Source organism: Manacus candei, unplaced genomic scaffold (assembly GCF_025592945.1).
Source record: "Manacus candei isolate 608988 ecotype Guabito, Panama unplaced genomic scaffold, ASM2559294v1 h1tg000050l, whole genome shotgun sequence".
NCBI lineage: Eukaryota > Metazoa > Chordata > Aves > Passeriformes > Pipridae > Manacus > Manacus candei.
Genome location: NW_026138098.1, coordinates 15,248,768 through 15,269,223, shown reverse-complemented (window position 1 = coordinate 15,269,223; position 20,456 = coordinate 15,248,768). Strand labels below are relative to the sequence as shown.

Sequence of the window (20,456 nt, the reverse complement as noted above, 5' to 3'; positions counted from 1 at the left end):
GTTGCTGGACCAAAGCTGGCTCACTGTCGCACTGAGCCATTCCCATGCCCCTAGGGTACATCAAGACACGAGTTCCCAGCCAGGCATTGCTGGTTTTTTGCAGGAACAGCTTGTACTGGCCAAGGATCCTTGCCCAGTAGTGAGTGCTTATGCCTACAGGAACTCTGGTGTTATCAGCATGCCTGTAGGTATAGACCCACAAAAGCAATCCAGGGTCACTGGATAATAGAGCAGCCTCCAATCTAGGGAAAATGTTTATTAGGTAATGTTGTTATAGACAGCTGGCAGCAGTTAACCAGCATTGGTTAACTTTGCTTTCCATCAGCAAAATTACTGAAAATTTGCCTTTCCTTCCCTGATGGAATAGGCTTATCCTATGGCCATAAGACCCAGGGCTTGTGAGTGCACATACTGAGGCCCATCTTCTAGTACACAACTAGGATGATGCCATTGATTGGGCTTATGAATCACTTTCTTCCATTTTTCCATTCCTTGGTCTGAAAAAAAAAAGAAGAGGTAAGTCAGAAATCCATTTTTGTAAAAACACTCAGAAACCACTGGTGCCTGTCTACCTCCCACAAAATCTTGGATATCTCTTCTCCTAATGGCCTGTAAGTGCCAGAGGTCAAAAGAAAGCAGATATTATAGAGAAAAAGGCATAGTAAATGTACCTTCATGTGTTTCCCCAAACAAAGGTGCAGGCAGTGAGGAGGGGGTCAGGATGTGCACACCCAACAACACCTTCTCCTTTAGGCAAGCGCAGACACAGAACTCAGAGTTTTCATGCTCTCCCAACCTGTTCTTCTGCACAGTTCAGGCATGAAAATATCCTGCAGTTATTTCTGCTTTATGCCTGGAAGTAGAAGCCCTTACATATTGAAGAACCTAAAGGTAAGGGAAAAATCTACCCTGTGATCTTTGGGCAGATCGTTGTTCTTCCAAAAATTTGTGTCTTATTTTTGCTCTGAAGTAGCTGACTTCAGCTTCTGTTGGACCTTGTTCTGCCCATTTCCAAAGAACTGAGTAACTCTGCTATTAAAAATCCCTTTTTCCTTGTTGGTGCTTGCAAATTGTCATTATATCATATTAAATAGGCTGATCTTCAATCTGTAAAGTGCTCTGTGCTGACCTCACTTGTAGCTCTTGACTCCACTTCTTTTAAAAGTTTTACGTCTTTCTGAAATTGGAACACCAAAGTTTTTATCAGTGAGTGATACTAGAGTCATTAATAGTGTGTATAAAGTAATATCCTCTGGTTTTGATCTTTACTCTGCGTTCCCCATTTATATATCTCAGGGCCACATCTGCTCACTCAACAGAAAGTTTTGAGACTGTTTTGTCCAGTTGGACTATTGCAACTTTTTTTTTCTCTCAGTAATTGCATTCCAGAACAACTGCTGTCCCACACTGTGCATCACTGTCTCCAATATAAGCTATTTTGCCTTCCATGTAGCTCCACTGAAAGACACACTGTTCAAAGAATATTCCCCCGAGCAGATTATCCAGTTCAATCCACAAATGACACTTCACCACACTGTTAGTCCATTCACCAGTTTTTGTTTTATCTGCAAATAGACTGAGATGTTGGATTCAGCTAGAGATGCAGTCTTCCTTCAGTTTTTTTTCAGCAAATATAGGTAGATGAGAGACTAATGGTAGTTTTTGATCGTGGCTGGAAGGCATGCAGGAGACACGTGTGATTAGAGCTGCTTCTGCTGCCCAGACAGCTTCAATTCAACACACCTCATCTTGTGCCACCTCCCTTGCATACGGAGTCCTCATAGCAAAGCAGAGGCCCTGGAGAAGTTCCCCACACGTGCTGGTGCATCCTTTCTCCCCATGAACAGCATGGAAACCTGCAAAATGGCAATTCCTCTCCTGAGATCTCTTTGGGGATCTGGCAGCTGCTGAGTTGTGTCCATGATGGGAACTGGCAGATCCATTAAGACATTTCAGAAATTGGTGCAGAAACTCCATGTGGAAGCTGGTGTGGAAAGAAAGCTTGTGCCAGTCTGATTTTCTGGTCCCTGCTAAGGGTTTATGCCAAAGCAAAAGGACAAATACAGAACCTGTGAGAAGAGCTTTCACAAAGTTTTGTATCTTTATTGCAAGTCCCATAGTATTAATATTGTTAACTCCTGATTCTAGAGCCAGGTGAGCAGCTGGTGTCTTCACTTACTCCCTCCCATCATAATTATCTTGCTTTTTGGTTTCAGTTTTGGGGTTTTTTTTTAAAGCTTTAAATATGACTGGAGTGTAACCTAAGGGCCCCAAGCTAAGATAAATACAAAATATGTTACATTTTTTTAAACCTTGTAACTATTAGACCCCATTTATAAATCAATCTCTCCAAAATTAGAATTTTGAAGGTGACAACAGACATGCCATTTGAAAAATCACTTGAGCAGACTGAGGCTCCAGGAACTGGTTGACTGAAGGCATCCTGTCAAGGTGGGACCCTTGAATATCATTGCCTGTATGTGAACCTTCACAGAACAGCCTATGACTTTTTTTCCCTATTTCTCCTGTTATTGCAGGATTTTATTCATAGAGGCTACTCAAAATCCTTGGTCAAAGAGTTCAAGTTTAATGAATATTCATTTCTTTGCTTCTGTGTTGTATCTGACCCAGCTGTATTCAGCTCAAATGTTCCAGAGACACCCAATGTGTGCAGGAAGGCCATTAATGGTAGTGGAGGGAATGTCCAAATATGCCAGTAATAATGTATCACTTCTCTTGTTAATACAGTTGATCTGCCTCACTGATAATTATTTGTGCCTTATTTCTAATTTGACAGCTTCTGGCTTTAATATCTGGCCACTGGCTGCTGTACTGTTTTGCTTTTCTGGGGTAAAGCATCTTTTAACACCACATGTTCTTGTCTAGCAAATATTTATTCACTATTCAGCACTGCTGAGCTGCCAAGACTCCAGACCTTGGTCTCTCCTAGAAGAGAGAACTCTCCTGGGCTCCTAGGAAGCCCTGAGATGTGCTGCAGCAAGGTGAGATGTCTCTGTTTGGGGTTCAAATATTGACAGGTCCGTTTTTGGGAAGGTTCCTTGCAGGAGGATTTCATAGCTTTGGATAGTGCAGGAGCAGTCTGGTCTTGCTGGAACTGATAACTTCTATGAGCTCTCCCATGTTCACCCAAGTGTCAGGTGTGAGGCAAAGCCTCTGGAACTTCTCAGAGGAGAGAGCCTGGGTGCCTGCAGCACACTCACCTCTTGCAGAAAACAACTGGTCCTCACCACAGGCTCTAAGTACCTTTCGCTCTCCTCCCTGATAAAGCTACCTCTCCTCTGTGCACAGGCTACAGCTGACTTCTCTTGCCCTACAGCAAAGCACAGGGGAGCCTCCACTTGAAAGGAAGCTCTCAGAAGTGGGGCCGTCACCTCTGCAGTGGGAGCCCGATTCGAAGTGTCTGGGCTGGCCAGGGCTCTTCAGCTTCTCCAAGAGCAACCCTGGGCCGGATGTGTACCCCTTCCTTCTCCACCCCAATTCTTCCCATGCTCTGTGCCAGGAAGGATGTGCAGGCTCTGCAGGGCTGCCAGCTTCGTCACAGGCTCTACAGACTGTTTAGGAGGGGCTGGGGGGACACGCTGAGGACAACAGTTCCTGCCACCCAGGCCATGTGCTTTCTTTCTGTGGCCCAGTCCTGAAGAAATGGATCTTTGTTTTGATGCACACACAAGTCTCTGTATGCTTATCATAATAAAGACTTCTGAACTTATGCCAGAAAAGTTTTTGTGCTCTTTTCCAGAAGATGGAAGTCTGCCAGTAGTGGAATGGAGCTTCTGGCACTAAACATGGAAAAATCCTGAGATGTGATTTCCTCTCTTGTCAGTTCCTTGATGTTCTTCTGGGTCAGATCTGAAGTTCACAGTGGATGGTAGCATCCCCTCCTGGTAGGGAAAGGCACTGTGGTCTTTCCCTGGCTCTGGGCACCTCACACGGGTGGCCTCACTCCCAGGAAGGCTTGCTAGTAGCCAAACCCCATCTTTCCTTGCTTTAGCTTCACCCTGACCTCCTCAAAGCAGCTTGTTCTCCCCTGCTGCTAACTAGATGGATGCAGTCCTCTGTCCTCATTTTCCCTTTCCCTCCCCCAGGCGGCACCACTGGCATCATGCTGGCACTGCAGCCCACCCTCCCACCCCCCCAAACAGGTGAAGGACGGTGGGCCTGTGCCCCTTGTTCACAGGGCTGCGTGTCTCCGTGTGCAGCCACAGCTGTAGCTCTGCCAAGGCAAACATGCTTGCCATGGTCTTTATTTTTCTTTCAGCATGAACTCTCCACAGTTTGCTCATTCTTATGGCTATTAGCTTGAACTTTCCTCAGATTTTCCATTCTTCCTCTGGTAACAATATGGCCAGAACTAAAATGAACCCATCAGATGGAGTCTTTCCATGGCTGGCTCTGGAGGGATCAGCTCCTTGCTGACTGTGACCACCAGCCATGCAGTAATAGAGGGGACAGGGCTCACATTCACATTCCTCTCACTCTTGCCACTGTGGCACAGAGCATTCCTGCTTCCTCTCCTACTGCCTCAAGGTTTCTCCATTTTTGAACATCTGGGTGGGGGGTGGGGGGTGTATGATCCATCCCAGATGTATTAGCCATACTTTCCAAACTAAGTCGTTATTTACTTCCTGCACTGTTTCTAACATCTTATATTGTTTGTTTCTGCTTTCATCATTGTTTTTAAACATGTCCAAATTTATCACTGGATTAGGATGTCATTTTCCTAGAGTGTGTTAAGAGCCGTGCTAGGTCAGATCAAACAGGCAGTGCTTTGGCATTCTCCCCCAGCTGCATGGGGGGGCGAAGATCTAGAGGGACAGTTGGGGAAATAAGCCTTCTCTTCTAGCCATTAAGAAATTTGTAATCAAATGATTGCTTCAGGATCTGATAGCTGTGGGTGCCCCTGTTCCCTATGAATTCATCCTATTCTCTTTTGCATTCATTTAACTTTCAGCTTTGACAAGGTAATTTCAATGTGTCTTCTGTGCAAAACTATTTCCTTTTGTTTACTTTAAACCTGCTGCCTGATAACAGGCTGCCCCCATCCCTATGCTATGGATAAGGCTGACTAACTCTCCAGACCTAGTAGTGTGTGAGATGTGTTCTCCGCCCACCCAAGATTTTGCTCATGGCTCCTTTTTAGGCTCTAATGGTCTGGCATTTCTTTTTTTTAAGTGTTGTTTCTCACATCAGTGTTGCTCTTCTCCATAGGAAAGTGAGAGCTTTCCTCATGTGTCCCTTGGCAGCACTACAGTTCCAACTCTCCCACTGCTGTCCCAGGCTACGGAAAGCAGCCTGGGAAGCAAAAACGGAGTGGGGGAACAGACCAAACATGGGGCTTGTGCTATTTTACTATAGCCCTGCCTAGCACTCTCTGGCTGCCAAGTAACACTGGCTAGTGCTGGAAAGCCGCCCAGGTCTTTCCAATTGCCTTCATTGCTGAAGGCTGGGAAAGGAGCAGCTCCATGGGAACCCAGCAGGCCTGGGAGCAGGGATGTGAAGGAGGCGAGGGCATTTCCCGCTGCTATGTGAGCTGCCAGTTCTGCAAAATACCACCAGATGTGGCTTGCTGTAGAGATAAGAGCTGTCCTACCACACCCATGCTCACAATGCCCATGCCACAGCTTCAGCTACTTTGCCTTCACTTCTTACATGTGCTGGGAGAAATTGTCACCTCCAGCCTTGATTCTTGTTACCCGGCTACAGATGGGTGCAATGCCATTCCTGCTCCTGAACGTGTGATGCTTTCAGACTGGCTGACAAGCACGGATGTGGTGGGATGAAGCTTAACTAGGAGAAGGTATTAATATGGTTACTGCTGTCTTTATATGCGTATAATATTTTTTTCTTTTTCTGGTCATGTCTTCAGAAGGTTACTTTTTCAAAAACAGCAGGAGGAGGGAACCTGTGCAGATGGAGCAGAAGACCAAGAAGGCACAGGGATAAGGAGGGAAAGTATAGTGTATATATATAGTATATAGGAAAATATATAGGTGTATATATATATAAGAAGTATATATATATTGGAAAATATAGTAGGGCTTGGGGCAGAAGAAAGTCGAAGTTGGAAAGTCTTAGTAAGCCAAGCCATGAGCAGGCAAACCATGTGCTTTGCCCACCAGCCTGTACTATTTGCATTAGAGGCTATCAACAGGGATTCCCTGTTTTTACCACTGCTCTTCCTGGAAAACTGAGGTAGAAAGCCAGTTGGCAGCACAAAGCTGATGTGGAGAACGGGTAGGAAAGCAGTGGTGTGGGCAGCACTGGTAGAGGTTGCTTTGCTGGGGGAAAAGGCAGCTAGAGCAGACAGAGTTAGGAGCAATGCTGTATGGATCCACCTCAACGTTGAAGGGAAGGTAAATGTTTGGCATGGCACTGAGAAGCCCATTGCTAATGGCAGGATGAGCTCCTTTCCAGCATGGCCTGCGCAGAGCAGAATAGCATGTTACCAAAGGGAGCCTTTCTCGTGGCCTGTCCAGCTGTGATGGTAAATGTTTTTGGGCTGTGTCAGGGCTGTCCTAATGAAGATGTCTGTGAGAGCTGCTAAGCTGCTGGAGTCCTAGCCTCGTGGGGCAAGGCTGCAAAGCAAAGTTGCCTCCCGCAACTGCGCTGTCTGCAGGCAGAGCACAGGCACCCTGAGGTGTCTGTCAGCCGCTGGGACAAGGGTGGCAGAGAGGTAGAGAGGAACCAGCTTCCCCCGCACCCAGAAACAGTTTGCAACTCTTTGTTAGCAGACAGCAGGGCATTTTCATCTGTCTTTATGCCATTGAGCAATCTCCTGCTTCTCAGTGCCTACTGGAGTTCTTGCCCATGCCCGCTCCCAGAGCAGAGCAGGGCGATACCAGACCACCGAGTGGAGCACTCCGTGCTGTCTGCTCAGCAGACAACTCCTGCATCACCCCCCACGTTGCTCTGTCCTCCCCCCGCCCCGTCCTAGCTCGGCAGTTTGGGCTGGTGGCTGTGCGGAGGGCGATGCGGTCCCTGCCTGTTTATCCCGGGAGCAGCCGGGTGAGCGGGACTGGGGCAGAGGATCGGACTGATCCGCGAAGCCCGCGGCGGTGCCTCCTCCGCTTCCTCAGGAGATGGGGCAGGAGAGGAGGCGCGGCGCGGAGCCGGGGACGGACCCCGGGGAGGAGCTGCGGGAGCTGCCCGCGCCGGGCAGGCAGGGGCCGGGCAGGGCTGCGGGAGTCGTGCGGCCAGTGAGGCCGCCCTGGCGCCATCCCCACCGCGCTCGGCTCTTGCCCCACGAGAGGACTCGGCGACGGCATCCCCCCGCCCGCCACCCCCCTCTCCTCTCCCCCGCCCGCCGCTCCCCGTGCGCTTGGCAGCCCCGACGCCCTCCGCAGCCAGTTTTCCAGCCCTGCGCTTCTTCTGCGGTGACAGCCAGTGGCTGCGGGGGCCTGTTTGCTGTCCGGTTAATAAGTGAGCTGGAGCGGGGGGAAACTTCTTCCCCGGCTGAGAACGGGCTCGCCGGCGGGCAGGCAGGCGGGGGGAGCATTCCTGCGCCGCGGGGCCCCGGCGCGCCCCGCTCCCGCCGCCCCCCGCCCGCAGGTGCAGGGGGCTGGCATTCGGCAGCTGGAAAAAGCTGGTTGGAGTTTGCACTTTAAGCTCACGGCTGGGAGGGAGCCGGGGCTGGGAGCTGGTCCGGGCGCCCGGCGCCGCGGGAGGATGGCGCGGTGGCTGCGGCCCCTGGTGGGAGCCCTGCTCCTGCTCGAGGGGGCGGCCGCCCTCAGCTTCCTCCACCATCGCTACGAGGAGCTGGTGCAGGCCCTGTTCCGCGTGCAGAGCCAGTGCCCCTACGTCACCCGCATCTACAGCATCGGCCGCAGTGTCGAGGGCCGACACCTCTACGTGCTGGAGTTCAGCGACTCCCCGGGCGTGCACGAGCCCCGTAAGTACGGGGGGATGGGGACAGCGGCTCCGAGAGGACGGGCTTCGCTGCCACGCTCCCTGCCACGCGGCACTGCTGGGGCACTGGGTGGGGGGTATCTCCCTGTCCAGGCAGGACTCCTGGCAACGCCCAGGTGTCGGGCAGTGCCGTCTCCAGCGGAGACCCCGCAGCCAGCCCAGGGGCGCGCACGCCCTGCCCGCACGCCTGCACTGTGCTTGCGTGAGCTGCAGCTGCAGCGCGGCCCGGGCGCGCACTTTGGACGGAGCGCTGTTTTCAGCGCAAGCTAATGCGAGAAACCAAGCGAGTCTATCCCAGCACCCCATCTGACCTGCCACCCTCTCCCTCCCAAAACAGTGTTGCTCAGGCAGGGAGAGGCAGCACCCACCCTCTGCCCTTTGCTGCTGGGTATTGGCAGGGAACAGTTCGTGCTTTCCTCCTCCAGACCGCAAAGCCGGGAGGACAGAGCAGGCACCCTGGCAGAGCAGGCGCTGGGCTCCCAGAGCCCTGCCAGCCCCAGTGACAGGCTGTTCTCAGGGATCTCCACCTGCTGCCACGTGGCCCCGTGGAACCTTGGCAGCAATGGCCCCTTGAGCTGCTGCCTGTAGCGTGGAGACGCTGCCTAGCCAGACCTTGCTGACAGCTAAGTGCCCCAGGTGGTCAAGGGGACCAGCTGCTTCTCCAGGCTGGGTGGCTGCACACAGGACTCCCTCGCATCCCTGCCTGGTGCCCCTGGGCTGCAGATAAGGATAGAGCTCTGCCTACTTTTTGCACGATCTTTTGCCTTTTCAAATCCCGGTTGATGTGGTTAAATGCGGGGGCCAACAAGTCCAAGCAGATTAGTCACATGGAAAACTGCCAGCAGTGCTGTAGGGGTGAGCAGAACCTGAACCTGTACCTCCCTCAGTGGAGCAGCCCCACAAACCCCACAGCACCCCATGCCTAGCAGCAGCTTGCCCAAGGACGCACTGCACTGGGAGCATGCTGCTCCACTCCTGCGGCCCAGAGTATCATCTTCAGAGGTACCAGGAGGTGAGATGGGAGACTTCCCACCCTGACCACCTCTGCGACAGCCCTGTTTGGCTTCTTGACAGGGAAACCTGCTGAGGACACCTGGGGCACCTCTACAGTGCATCAAGGGCTGATTCAATGCAAGGAGTGGGCAAAGGGCACTGGCAATGCACTACTGGATTTTACACTTGCAGAACCACAAGAGAGCAGCTGAAAAGGCCCAGACTCAGATTTCCCCTGCCCCAGGCAGGCAGCATGAACCTGGCCACCCTCAGGCTGTCACTTTCAGCTTGTAGCACAAGGAATTTGGGAAACTGTGGATTTCCTTAAAGGACATGGAAAGTAACTCCAAAAAGTAAGCCTAGAGTCAATGGGTTTACATGCACTAATTAGGGCTTGTGTATCCATGTGCATAAAGACTAGCCGTTTGCATACTGAAAAAGGCTGACAAGTCCTGCTGCAGACTCAAACAAAACAGAGAATCCCTGCTGAGACTTTATTTTTTTAAAGGCTGCACATATGCCCAGGATTTTTCTATATTTTTAGTAACTGAATTATCTAATTAAATCAGTTCTCATGTCCCTGAAATCTAACAAGGTCAAAATATGTTGCCCACTTCTGGTATCTTGCGCTGAGACACAGCAATCAAAAGATTCGTCAAAAGCAAAATCTTTAGTCAGAATTAGATGTTTCTTTTGGATGTGGTGTCTCCTCCCTGTGCAGCAAAGGTGCAGGGGCTTTTGCAAGCAGCAGCTCCCAATGTGGAGCTGTGATGCCTTGTACCCCAGGGGTCCTCATGGACAACATACGTGGAAGCAAGGCTGCATTCTGCCACTGCAAGTCTGATCCCTGCTGGTGGCCAGAAAACTCACCGTTCAATGGGAGTCTCAAGCTCTGGCAAGCCAACATTTGTAACAACACCCTTTTTATTTCCTGACCTTGCCATGTGACAGTCAGGCTCCCTTTATAAATGACTTCCCCTGGTGTCTCTCATCCTACCAGACTGACTCTAGCCTTCAATTTGACATTTTATTTTCCCACAAGTAACTGCTTCAAAAAGACCCTCTGGGAAAGCATAACCCATCCCTCATGTGTCTTACCTCTCCTTCAGCAAAGCAGCAAGTCCTGCTCTGGGCACAGTCTGTGGTCTCCAAGTCTGTATTTTGAGATCTAATTTTAGAAAAGTCGGTGGTAAGAGACCATTTTGCTACTACTGGAGCTGCCTGAGGAACAGTTTGATTCATATTCAACTCAGCTGCTGAGGCTTTCTCCAGGTTCTTGTCCCTTGAGGGTGAGGAAGGCCCTAAACCTTGACCTTGGAGGTAGGTAAAGGGGAGGGAGAGAGGAAACCACTGCTGCCTCCCATCAGCACGGGAGTCAAGGCTGATGACAGCAGTCAGAGGTGACTCTGCTCTTCCAGTGAAAGAGCACATCTCACCCCAAGCCAGGAATTGGTATTATCCTGACAAGTAATGAAAAACTCCTTAAAGAAGTTTTTTTTTTATTTAGAGAAATGGCCTGTTCCCTCCACTGCCACCCACAACATTGCTGTGAGGCCCTGGCACCCCAGGGCTCAGGGTGGCAGCAATCCTGCCAATGCTCCCTGGTCCCTCCGTGCTGTCTCTCCCCAGCCTAAGATGAAATCACCTGCAAATACTCCTCTTGTGTGGTCCAAAGGCCCAAACCAACCTGGTGAGGAGCCTGAACTGCTCCCAGGAGTGCTGTGGCAAAACAGAGGGGAGCCCATATGAGAACTGTACCACTCTCCCTTGCTGAGGTTTGCATTTTCCAAGGGAAAGGGTAATTTCCCACCATTTACTGGGTGTCTGCCTGGGGCTCCCTGTGGTAGGAATTTGCTCTTCCCCCCTGTCCCTGCGCTGGCTGATGTTGTCACTCTCTTGCTCTCTCCAGTGGAGCCAGAGTTCAAGTATGTTGGAAACATGCACGGGAACGAGGTGCTGGGCCGTGAGCTGCTGCTGCAGCTCTCTGAGTTCCTGTGCGAGGAGTACCGCCGGGGGAACGAGCGGATCACCCGCCTCATCCATGACACGCGCATCCACATCATGCCCTCCATGAACCCCGACGGGTACGAAGTGGCTGCCAAGCAGGTACCAGGCAGCGATTGCCTTCTCCAGCTGGGTGGGGGCAGAAAACCCTTCCAATCCCTGTGGGATCCCCTTCCCCACAGTTAGGAGGAGCAGGCATGCTTCTTCTTCATGCCCTGCCAAATTTGTCCCCTCAGCTGGTGTCGCTGCTTCTCACCTCCCATGCCAAGGGCTTGCACTGTGTGTCCTGCCACAGGTGACCTTGGAAGCTGATTGGAGGAGACTTCCTACACTATCTTACTCTCCTTAGAAGTTATTTGTCACAGGAGGGCCACTGCAAATCCCCTGCCCCAGACTAGGGAAGTGGCAGCTGATGAGCAGGCAGGGACATGAGAGATGGGGGAGGAGTAAGCCCCCTAGTCCTCCCACAAATCTTCACCAGTTTCTTTGTACTGCTAGACTTCAGGGAGATATCCATGGCTCTTTCAGTTAAGGCAATTTGTTTATTTGTCTCTGTCACCCTGGAAAATGAAGATATTGTTACTGACTTTGCCTGTCAGTACCAATATTCTTTATTGTCCTGCCAGCAATAAGATGGGATGTGACTCAAAGGCACTGAAGTGCTGTTACAGTGGCCAGCCCCTGCCTTTCTGACACCCAGCCTGCCTGCACCCACCCTGTACTCACCCCTGTGATGCACCTTTGCCCTGCAGGGCCCAGACAGCAACGGGTACTTGACAGGGAGGAACAATGCCAATGGAGTGGACTTGAACCGCAACTTCCCTGACCTCAACACACTCATGTACTACAGCAGGGAAATCAGCGGGCCAAATCACCACATCCCACTGCCTGACAACTGGAAAAGCCAGGTACTAGTCTGGGAAGCTGTAAGAGCTTTTAGAGTGCCTCAGCATGCAAGCAAATACACTGTCATTTGGCTTGCATGGTACTTGACTCCTTCTCTAAGCCTTCTGCATGCAGAGAAATGATATAATCCTGGTCCTATATCACAGCTTGCACCTCTGCCAGGAGGAGGGGCTGGCATCACAGCACATGCTAGCTAATGCCTGTGTCTCAGGTTTTGGGGTTGTTCTGGGACAGCTGTTGCAGGATATGCACAGGAGGAGCCTGCTCTGTGTATCAGGGCAAGTGGTGGAGAACAGAGGAAGCTGCAAGGGCTGCAGCAGACACATTGCAGGACAGGGTCTGATATGACCGATCACACCGCAGCCCAGCATGGAGCAGCAGCTGGCCCAGAGGTAACTGAGCTCTTCTCTCTTCTCCTCACAGGTGGAGCCAGAGACATTGGCTGTGATCCAGTGGATCAGCAGCTACAACTTTGTGCTCTCAGCCAATCTGCACGGTGGAGCAGTGGTAGCAAATTACCCCTATGACAAGTCTCAAGATCAGCGGTTCAGGAGCCACCGGCGCACGGTCAACACACCTACCCCTGATGACAAGTTGTTTCAGAAGGTGAGCACAGCCACGTGAGGGCATTCCCTGGCAGGGTGCAGTGTGTGAGAGCTGGATAGGAGTCTCTGGTCGCTGCGTCATGCAGGAGCTGAGCCAAGAAACGTGTTGGAATGAACCATTAGCAGACTCCGGCATTTCTGCCAGCCATCAGCTCATGAGCCAGGTTCAGGGCAGTCCCACTGTGAGCTGGTCCCACCAAAAGAACAGGCCAGTTTTAACCCTCAGGAGCGCCTTCCTTGTCTGTGCTGCGTTTGGGTTCCCCATAACCCCAGTACCACTGATGTCTTCAATACCAACCTGCTCTTCCAGAGCTGGAGCCTGCCCCCAGCTTTGCCACTCCATCATAGCATGCATAGGATTTTTTTCCTAGAGACGTTGCAGGGTCTGGCTGGGGATCTGCTGAGAGCAGGATAAGGAGGGTGAGTGCCCAGCAGGGGCTTGCAGGTGGTGAAGAACAAGAAATACAACAGACAGCAAGAGTACCAGGAGCATAAGCAGACATCAGGACATGCATCAGTCTGTACTGCTGATCCTGTTAGCACTAGCTGCAGCCTGTGGTTTTTCCTCCATTATCCCAGAAAACAATGCCTTCAATCACTATTTCCATTAGGAAATACCCAGCACAAGAAAAAAGCAAGTCTGCGTCAGAACAGTTAATGAGAAAAATAAGTCTGAGTTGGAGTTCCGCATTCTCTTGAAGCAGAATCTATGCAGGGGCTTGCCAGGACCTCCTGGGATCACAACTGTGCTCAGATCCAGATGTAAAGAGACTGCAGTCTGGGGTGTTGGCTAATGATACCCACATAGCCTCAGAAGTCAGAAATGTAGAGAAGTAACTGTTTTCTTGCTGAAAGAATGAGATTACACCATAACACCATAATATAAGGATATAGAGTCTGCATTAGAAAATGAAAATGCCAGTCTCTCCTAAACTGTGTCCTATGCAAAGGACTGGCTTTGGATGCAGCAGCCCAGTTTTAACTCTGCCTTTGTGTCTAAAAATAAGCAGTAATTGTAATAAGGGCAATAAAGAAGTGGTTGCTAGAACAAGAAGTTGTCCAAACTCTTTCCTAATCCAAATTCCCCTGATTTATATGGTATTTGCATCAGGACTGGTTAGTTTTCTTCGCCTGTCTTCTCCCCCTGTTAGTGCCGTTTACTGTGTGGGGCCCAGCATCAATGGGGCTGAGTGTCCCTTCATGGGCCCAGTGCCCTCTGTTCCCCTTCTTCTCAGTGGGAGCAGGGCAGAAGCCACGTGTGACATCAGCAAGCTTCCAGCTTACCAGAATACTGCTCCTCCTCTGCCTTCATCTGCCTACATTTTGTAGAGGTCCTGGACACCTTGTGTTGTATTTCGTGGCAGTAAAATGCAAGAGCTGTCTCCTGTCTGACTTCCCTCCCACGCTCCTCAGTGAAGCCTGTGCAGGAGGGAGCATGTTTTGTCCAGAGCCAGGCAGGTTCCCCAGCCACACGGGACTGGAGCAGTGACCCGTGGCTGCTCTCCCTCTAGCTGGCCAAGACCTACTCGTACGCCCACGGCTGGATGCACCGTGGCTGGAACTGCGGGGATTACTTTGCCGATGGCATCACGAATGGGGCATCCTGGTACTCGCTCAGCAAAGGTAAGGGCTGGGCAGGTGAGCACCACCCACAGCAAAGTGTTGACCTGAAGAAAGGTGAAGGGATAGACAACAAACCTCAGGTTAGAATGTGTTGGGGAAGGAGTGTGGCAATAGCACTGTGCCCATTACTAGACACCATTTTGGTGTCTGCATCTCAGACCAGGAAATGGCTTGGGAATACTGGAAGTGGTTTGAGAAAGAACCAAAGAAATAGTCAAGGTCTGCAGAGACCTGCTGTGTGCTGCTGGACAAAGGAAGCATTAATCTGTTAGTGTATTTGAAAATGCTACAGCATAACTCCATCAAAACCCACAACTGACCAAAGGGAAGACAACAAAATCAACACTTTAGGCTAGAAAGAAGATTGAAGAGGAACTGGACAGAGGCACCTGTGGTACCCAACCTCCCTGATCTTCTGAAGGCAGAGTGGTGAATGATCCAACTGAAAGAGAGAGTTGGGCAGCCACAGGGGGAGGGCTGCATGGGGGGGGAGGCTCTAGTCACACTGTCATGGAGGGAGGAGGTTGCTCCTGTGGCCTAAAGAAGAGTGGGATGGTTCTGGTTGAAGAAAGACAGGGGCCAGGATGACTGGGACATGAGAATGGGGAAGGAAGGGGGCCTTGCCCTGGCCACAGGCTTTTCTTCTCTTTCAGGCATGCAGGACTTCAATTACCTCTACACCAACTGCTTTGAAATCACCCTGGAGCTGAGCTGCAACAAGTTTCCCCCCGAGGAGGACCTGGAGCGGCAGTGGATGGCCAACCGAGAGGCACTTGTTGCTTTCATTGAAGAGGTAAGGGGGCAGTCCTGAGACCTTCACCTTTCCTGCAGGTCCTTGAGGGCCCTGGTGATAGGGGACCAGTAGGAACTAGGAGTGGATGCAATACCTTCTTGAGCAAAGGAGGGCCCTTGACCCATCAGTCTGTGTCCCTCCCTGCAGGTTCACCAGGGCATCAAAGGGCTGGTGTCAGACGAGAACAACAACAGCATTGCAGGAGCAGTGATTTCCGTCCAGGGAATCAGCCATGACATCACCTCTGGTGGGTTGCTGGTCCCCTTGTGTTCTGTCTTTTTTAAATATAGCCTCTTGGAGGCTATCTGGATATGTGGGTGGAGGTTAGCAGGTGAGGCTATAATATGTGTGGCCAGCATGGTTTGTTTCCCAAAGACACTAGCTGTGAAAAATATGCCTGTGCATCCTTGACCAGAGAGGGCTTAGGAAAGCCTAGGGAAGACAGAGGCAAGAACTAGAATGCAAACCTTATGGTAAAGGACTTCAGAAACTCAGCTCCTATTTTATCTGAGAGAGATGATTGAGAGGATAATCTACTCAAGCATCTAACTATATACAAAGAGCTGAAACAATGGATAGGAAATATTATGACAGCAGAATAAGATAAAAGACTGAAAGTTCAAGCCTGACAAGTTTAGACTGAGAATGAAGTGCCACTGTATCTTATCCAAGTTGTGGTTGTTTCTCCTTTGCTGTCCAATTTTAACCTCCTTTTCACGAACACCCTCCTCCAAGCAGACCAAACATTACAGACTGGCTGCAGAAAATAGCCGATACTACAGCTCTTCAGAGGTCAGACTGCAAAATAATCAAAACTCCTCCTGGCCATAGATCTGTGACTCAGTAACACTCCAATATTTGGCACTTATGTCAACCTGCATAGGAAAGGGGAGCGTGGAAGAAATCACAGAATCACAGAAAAGCTGGCTGCCAAGGACCCTCTGGGGTCTCCTGTCCAGCCACCTTCTTGGAGCAGTATTGTCCCCAGCATTGGCTCTGATTAGCCATTGCTCCCTCTGGCCAATTCTCACTGACACCAAGGATGGTGATTTCACAGCCTTTCTGCTGTTCTGTGCCAGGGCTGTACCACCTTCACAGTGAAACTGTGCTTCCCGATCCACTCTGAGGCAATTTGCAATACCCATCTAGTTCCATAGATGGGATTATACTCCATTTGTCAAAGTGATCCATAACGTGGTGCTACCTCACTGTTGGTTGTCTCCTGTCCCTGTTCTTGCCTCTTTCTTCCCTAGGCTTTCCTAAGCCCTCTCTGGTCAAGGATGCACAGGCATGTTTCTCACAGCTAGTGCCTTTGGGAAGCAAACCATGCTGGCCACACATAGTATACCAGTACATGGTCCGTCAAAGTGCTCCTGGGGCTTTCTTATGCAGGCAGAATCAGGGAGCAGCTGAGCTGATGAGCAGCTAAAACCCTGCTAACCCAAATGTGGCAAAACTGTGTGTGACAGGGATGAGAGATTGTGTTATGCATAAGGAGTCAGACTGGAGCTGTGATTGCCCTTAGGTCTGCTGTCATCTGACTGGTGAGCACTCAGATTTACAGGCTCCCTACACAGACACAGCCAATGCTGCTGTACAGTCCCCTTTCACTTGGCATTTACCTGCAGACTGACGTGTCCTCCTTGGCACTAAGGAGACATCACTTGCAGCGTACCAAAGTGAATCCAGCCTTGCAGTAGCCAGCAGATTAGGAAAAAAAATTCTGGGTTTTGAAGGCTACACATCCTAGAGGAAGTACCTCAGAAAGAACAACTGGAATGTCTTTTGCTTTGCTCCCTGAACATCCTGAGTGCTTTCTCTTCCTGCCTTGTGTTCCAGGTGATATGGGGGATTATTTCCGGCTGCTGCTGCCTGGCACTTACACTGTCACAGCCTCTGCAGAGGGGTACCATCCCCAGACGGTGACAACAACAGTGGGCCCAGCTGCACCTTCATTGGTGAGTCAGGCTGCATAGTCACAAGGGTTTCTCAAAATATCTTCACCCCAGGGAGAAAGAAATGCAGTAGGGGATGTTTAGTGAGCAGCAGAGAAAGGAGATGGGATGTCAAGCATTACCTGTGGCTATAGGCTGGCTGCTTTGGCAGACACAGGGCTCCTTGTAGCTCACAGAGGGAATCAAGGTGCAGACAATGCCATGTGCCTTTCAGTTCCTTACTGAGGGCTCACAGCTGCCCTGGGCTGCCATGCCAGCTTCTGTGTCCCTCTGCCACTTGGCCATAGGGAGAGCCCCTGGCTGGCTGGGACTGCTGGTCTTTAGCTCTCACTCCATTCTCTGCACTCTCCAGGATGAGATGATGTGGAGATAGCACATGTTCCCCGAGGTTTAGTTATCCCTCTAGCTTTGTGGGTTTCAGCACTCTGATATCATCTGCATTCTGCCTGGGACCAAACACATTATCAAACTCATAGCAAGGGGCTGAAGTCTGCTTTTCTTTCTGCTGAGAGCACCCAAGGTAGATGGAAACTGGGTGCCAACAAAGAACAGCCAAGCACCTTTGGGAGATGAAGTGCTCTTGACACTGCTGTGTCTTCTACAGTACCTTTCTTAGGGCAGGCTGGACAACTAGAAACTGGTTATAAAAACTGTATGGTGATCCCTGCCCCTGCTGTTGCCTTGTGAACATGGTGGAACCACAGATGCAGCCTCCTCTAAGGACCATCAGGACCCCCCCCCCATCCCGTGGCATCCTGGCACATCATTTGCTTCGCTGCATGTACACTGGTCAGGCTCTGCTGTAAATACTCTGTGGTTGTTCTCCCACTGTCCATCTCTTCATCCCACTCTGCGCAGCCTCTGAAGTTCTTCCAGAACTGCCCTTTTCTCAGGATTAGAAACCATCTAATTTTCGTCCTAAATTTATTTATGGTCAGTTTATCCCTATTTGTTCTTGTGCCAATGTTGTGCTTTAAATAGCTACTCTTCTTCTCTGGTATTTATTCCCTGGTGTATTTATAGAGACCTGTCAAGCCCAATCCTAGCCTTTGTTTTGCTAGGTTAAGCACCCAGCTCTTTGGCTCTCCTTTTTAAAATAGATTTTCTTTTTACTGTGTTACTGTAGAAGACTGATTTGTTCCCTGATGATCTGATTTTTGGAGATCTCCTCTCACAGCAGCCCTTCTGTCCCCATTTCTGCAGTACCTCCCATACCTGCTGTTCACTCCATCCCTCCCCAAGGAAGCCCATACAGCACGATTCCAGTTTCACCTTTCTGTATGGCCTCCCCATTCCCCATTTATCTGATGCTGTGTTTTGCATGCTTGTTGTCCTCTTCTCCCCCTTGTACCTGCTTGCATGGCTGTAGTGGATGAGGATTTCTTTCCTGAAATTTTTTTTGCCTGCATCTATTGAAAGCACTGGTTGCTGAAAGACTCATTAAGCAGGATTCAGCTGAAATTGAAAAAGAACTCTCTGACCTGAAGCATCCTATGTATTAAATATTCACAGAGATGCAAAGCAATGCTATGTTTCTGGCAAGAAAAGGTGAAGAAAGAGCACAGGTCAGTCCCTTGCCTTTCACAGCTCCTCTTCCAAATCATCCTAGGACATCACATTGCCACAGGAGCAACTGTATAAGAAATGTTGCTCGCTCGTTGTTTGTACAACATTTTCCACAATAAAAAAAAAAAAGTTTTCAGCTGCTTCAAGAACTGAGTTCCTTTAACACTGCCTGAGGCCCCTTATTGTTTGTCTTGGCCCCAGAGTCAGGTAGAAGCATGTCCTACAGACCTCTGAGCCAGCAGCACACACGCACTGCTGTTACAGAGTGTAAGGTGATAGATAAGGCCACACAAAAGAGGAAGAAAACCCTCCTGATGGTTTCCTGGAAAAAAAACCCCTCACCTGGGGAGATATTCCCAGAAACTGATAAAAGGATTAAAATGAAGAAAGGAGTGATATGGAGATAACACAGCCTTTTTTTGTGAACAACCTGGCTGCCATCCTGGCTGACTGGAACTCAGCAAGTGGATCCTTAGGTCTGTTTCATCTGTCTATCACCCCAAAATTAGTTTATTAATTATAGCCACTCAAAAACTGCCTAAAGAAAAAGGTATAAAAAGAGATTTGACATAAGCAAAAACTGGGGAGAAGTTCCATCAATGCTGCGGAGGTAACCAATGGGCTACCTTTTCAGCCTCCACCTTCTCGGGACACCTTGGGGTGAGCAATTGCTTTATACACATACACTAATTTTACTTTTGCTCTATAGTACTTTAAAATCTTTACTTATTCTTTGTTAGTTCTTTTGCTTTAGGGCGGGTGCTTAGGTTTTGCGGTATTAATATTCTTTGTAAGCTGCTTTTGCTTTAGCATGTGTGCCTATGCTTTGTATTATTATTATTATCACTGCATAGTTTAAGTGTGCTTTTTTTGCAGTTAGACCCTATTCCAGACACAGGAAACCCCACAAATTGTCACAAATTTGTATAATAAATGTGTTATTTCATGAACTGTTATTTCATGAACTGTCCGTTTTTAGGTGCTGACAGTTCGTCGACGGCGAAATAACTCCTAGGAAAAACCTGCTGAGGGGTTTTTCTACTGCTATTCGGTGTAGTCCTTATATAAATAGGTATCACACAGTTATTTTTGTTCTTTCTCCAGGTGCATTTCCAGCTCAAACAAGAAGTGGTGAGGAAGCCCCCGGAGCGTAAAGCCTCAGGCACACGCGTGAACAACAAAGCCCTTCAGAAGAAAGTTGTGCCAAGAGCCACCCGCCGGGGGACCCAAAGATGAGGACAGCTCACTTGGCAGAGAGCTGGGGGAAGCCATTTACATGAGGTCTGGCTGATGACTCCAACAGTGAACTTTACAACAGTCCAGCATGAAACTAGCCCACATTATTAGGTTATTAAACAAGGAAGTATTTAATCCCTGATCAAATTGTGAAGTCATTCACAACAAAATGGGCCTGGGCTACAGTTCCCTGGGAAGTGTGTCTGGTGTCTGTGTGTGCTGAGTTCTTCTCCTTCAGTCACTCCATCCCAGAGAGCTCTGTTCCCTTTATTCCTGGACTCAGTTGCTACAGCCCACTTGAGAAGCCCAGACACTAGTGCATACCAGGGATAATGAACCCAGGCCCTGGTGTATGCTGCACTCACCTGGGCACACGAATCCTGGCACTAGTCCTCTGGGTTTGAGTGCCACACTTCTCCCTCAGGTAAGGACACTTGCTGCCTATAGACCCTGAAGTTAGGGGAAGGTCAGTTTTAAAGCAGGCAGTGATGTGAGCATCTCTGAAGACAGTTTGAACCATATGTAGCACACCTATTGCTGGTTGGCAACGTTGGGAAGTGGTGGTCCAAGGTCATGTCTTGATGTGTAGATGGGACTTTTTAGTAGCTGGTTTGGACTATTGGTAGTCAGACAGGCTGAAATGATGCATGCTGGAAAAGCCAAAGATGATCCCATCTCCTTATGTCTTCAGGCCCAAACCAGATGGTTTGCTCTGGGGTCTGCTATAGCCAACACAAACTATTAGTCTGAGCACAGGAGCAAATATGTGAGGTTTTACAATTGATGATGAGTAGAAGTGCAAGCCAAGTTATTTGATGTTCCTTTGAGACAAATACCCTGAACCTTGGT

The 20,456-nt window shown here is 49.8% G+C and overlaps 1 protein-coding gene and 1 long non-coding RNA gene across 2 annotated transcripts; one reads left to right on the top strand and one right to left on the bottom strand.

The window, feature by feature from the left end:
* Positions 1-110: 110 nt before the first annotated feature.
* Positions 111-8,794, bottom strand: LOC127477229 (uncharacterized). Its single transcript, XR_007906894.1, has 2 exons — positions 8,295-8,794; positions 111-497 (listed from the first exon to the last, which is right to left on the bottom strand). It is a non-coding gene; the product is annotated as an uncharacterized LOC127477229 (long non-coding RNA).
* Positions 7,432-19,742, top strand: CPN1 (carboxypeptidase N subunit 1). The gene is made up of 9 exons (XM_051801257.1): positions 7,432-7,909; positions 10,829-11,025; positions 11,676-11,831; positions 12,253-12,435; positions 13,946-14,057; positions 14,711-14,850; positions 14,998-15,097; positions 16,690-16,808; positions 19,476-19,742. Exons 1-9 carry the CDS (start codon positions 7,687-7,689, stop codon positions 19,605-19,607), a joined length of 1,362 nt encoding a protein of 453 aa, XP_051657217.1. The 5' UTR covers positions 7,432-7,686; the 3' UTR covers positions 19,608-19,742.
* The last annotated feature ends 714 nt before the right edge of the window (positions 19,743-20,456 follow it).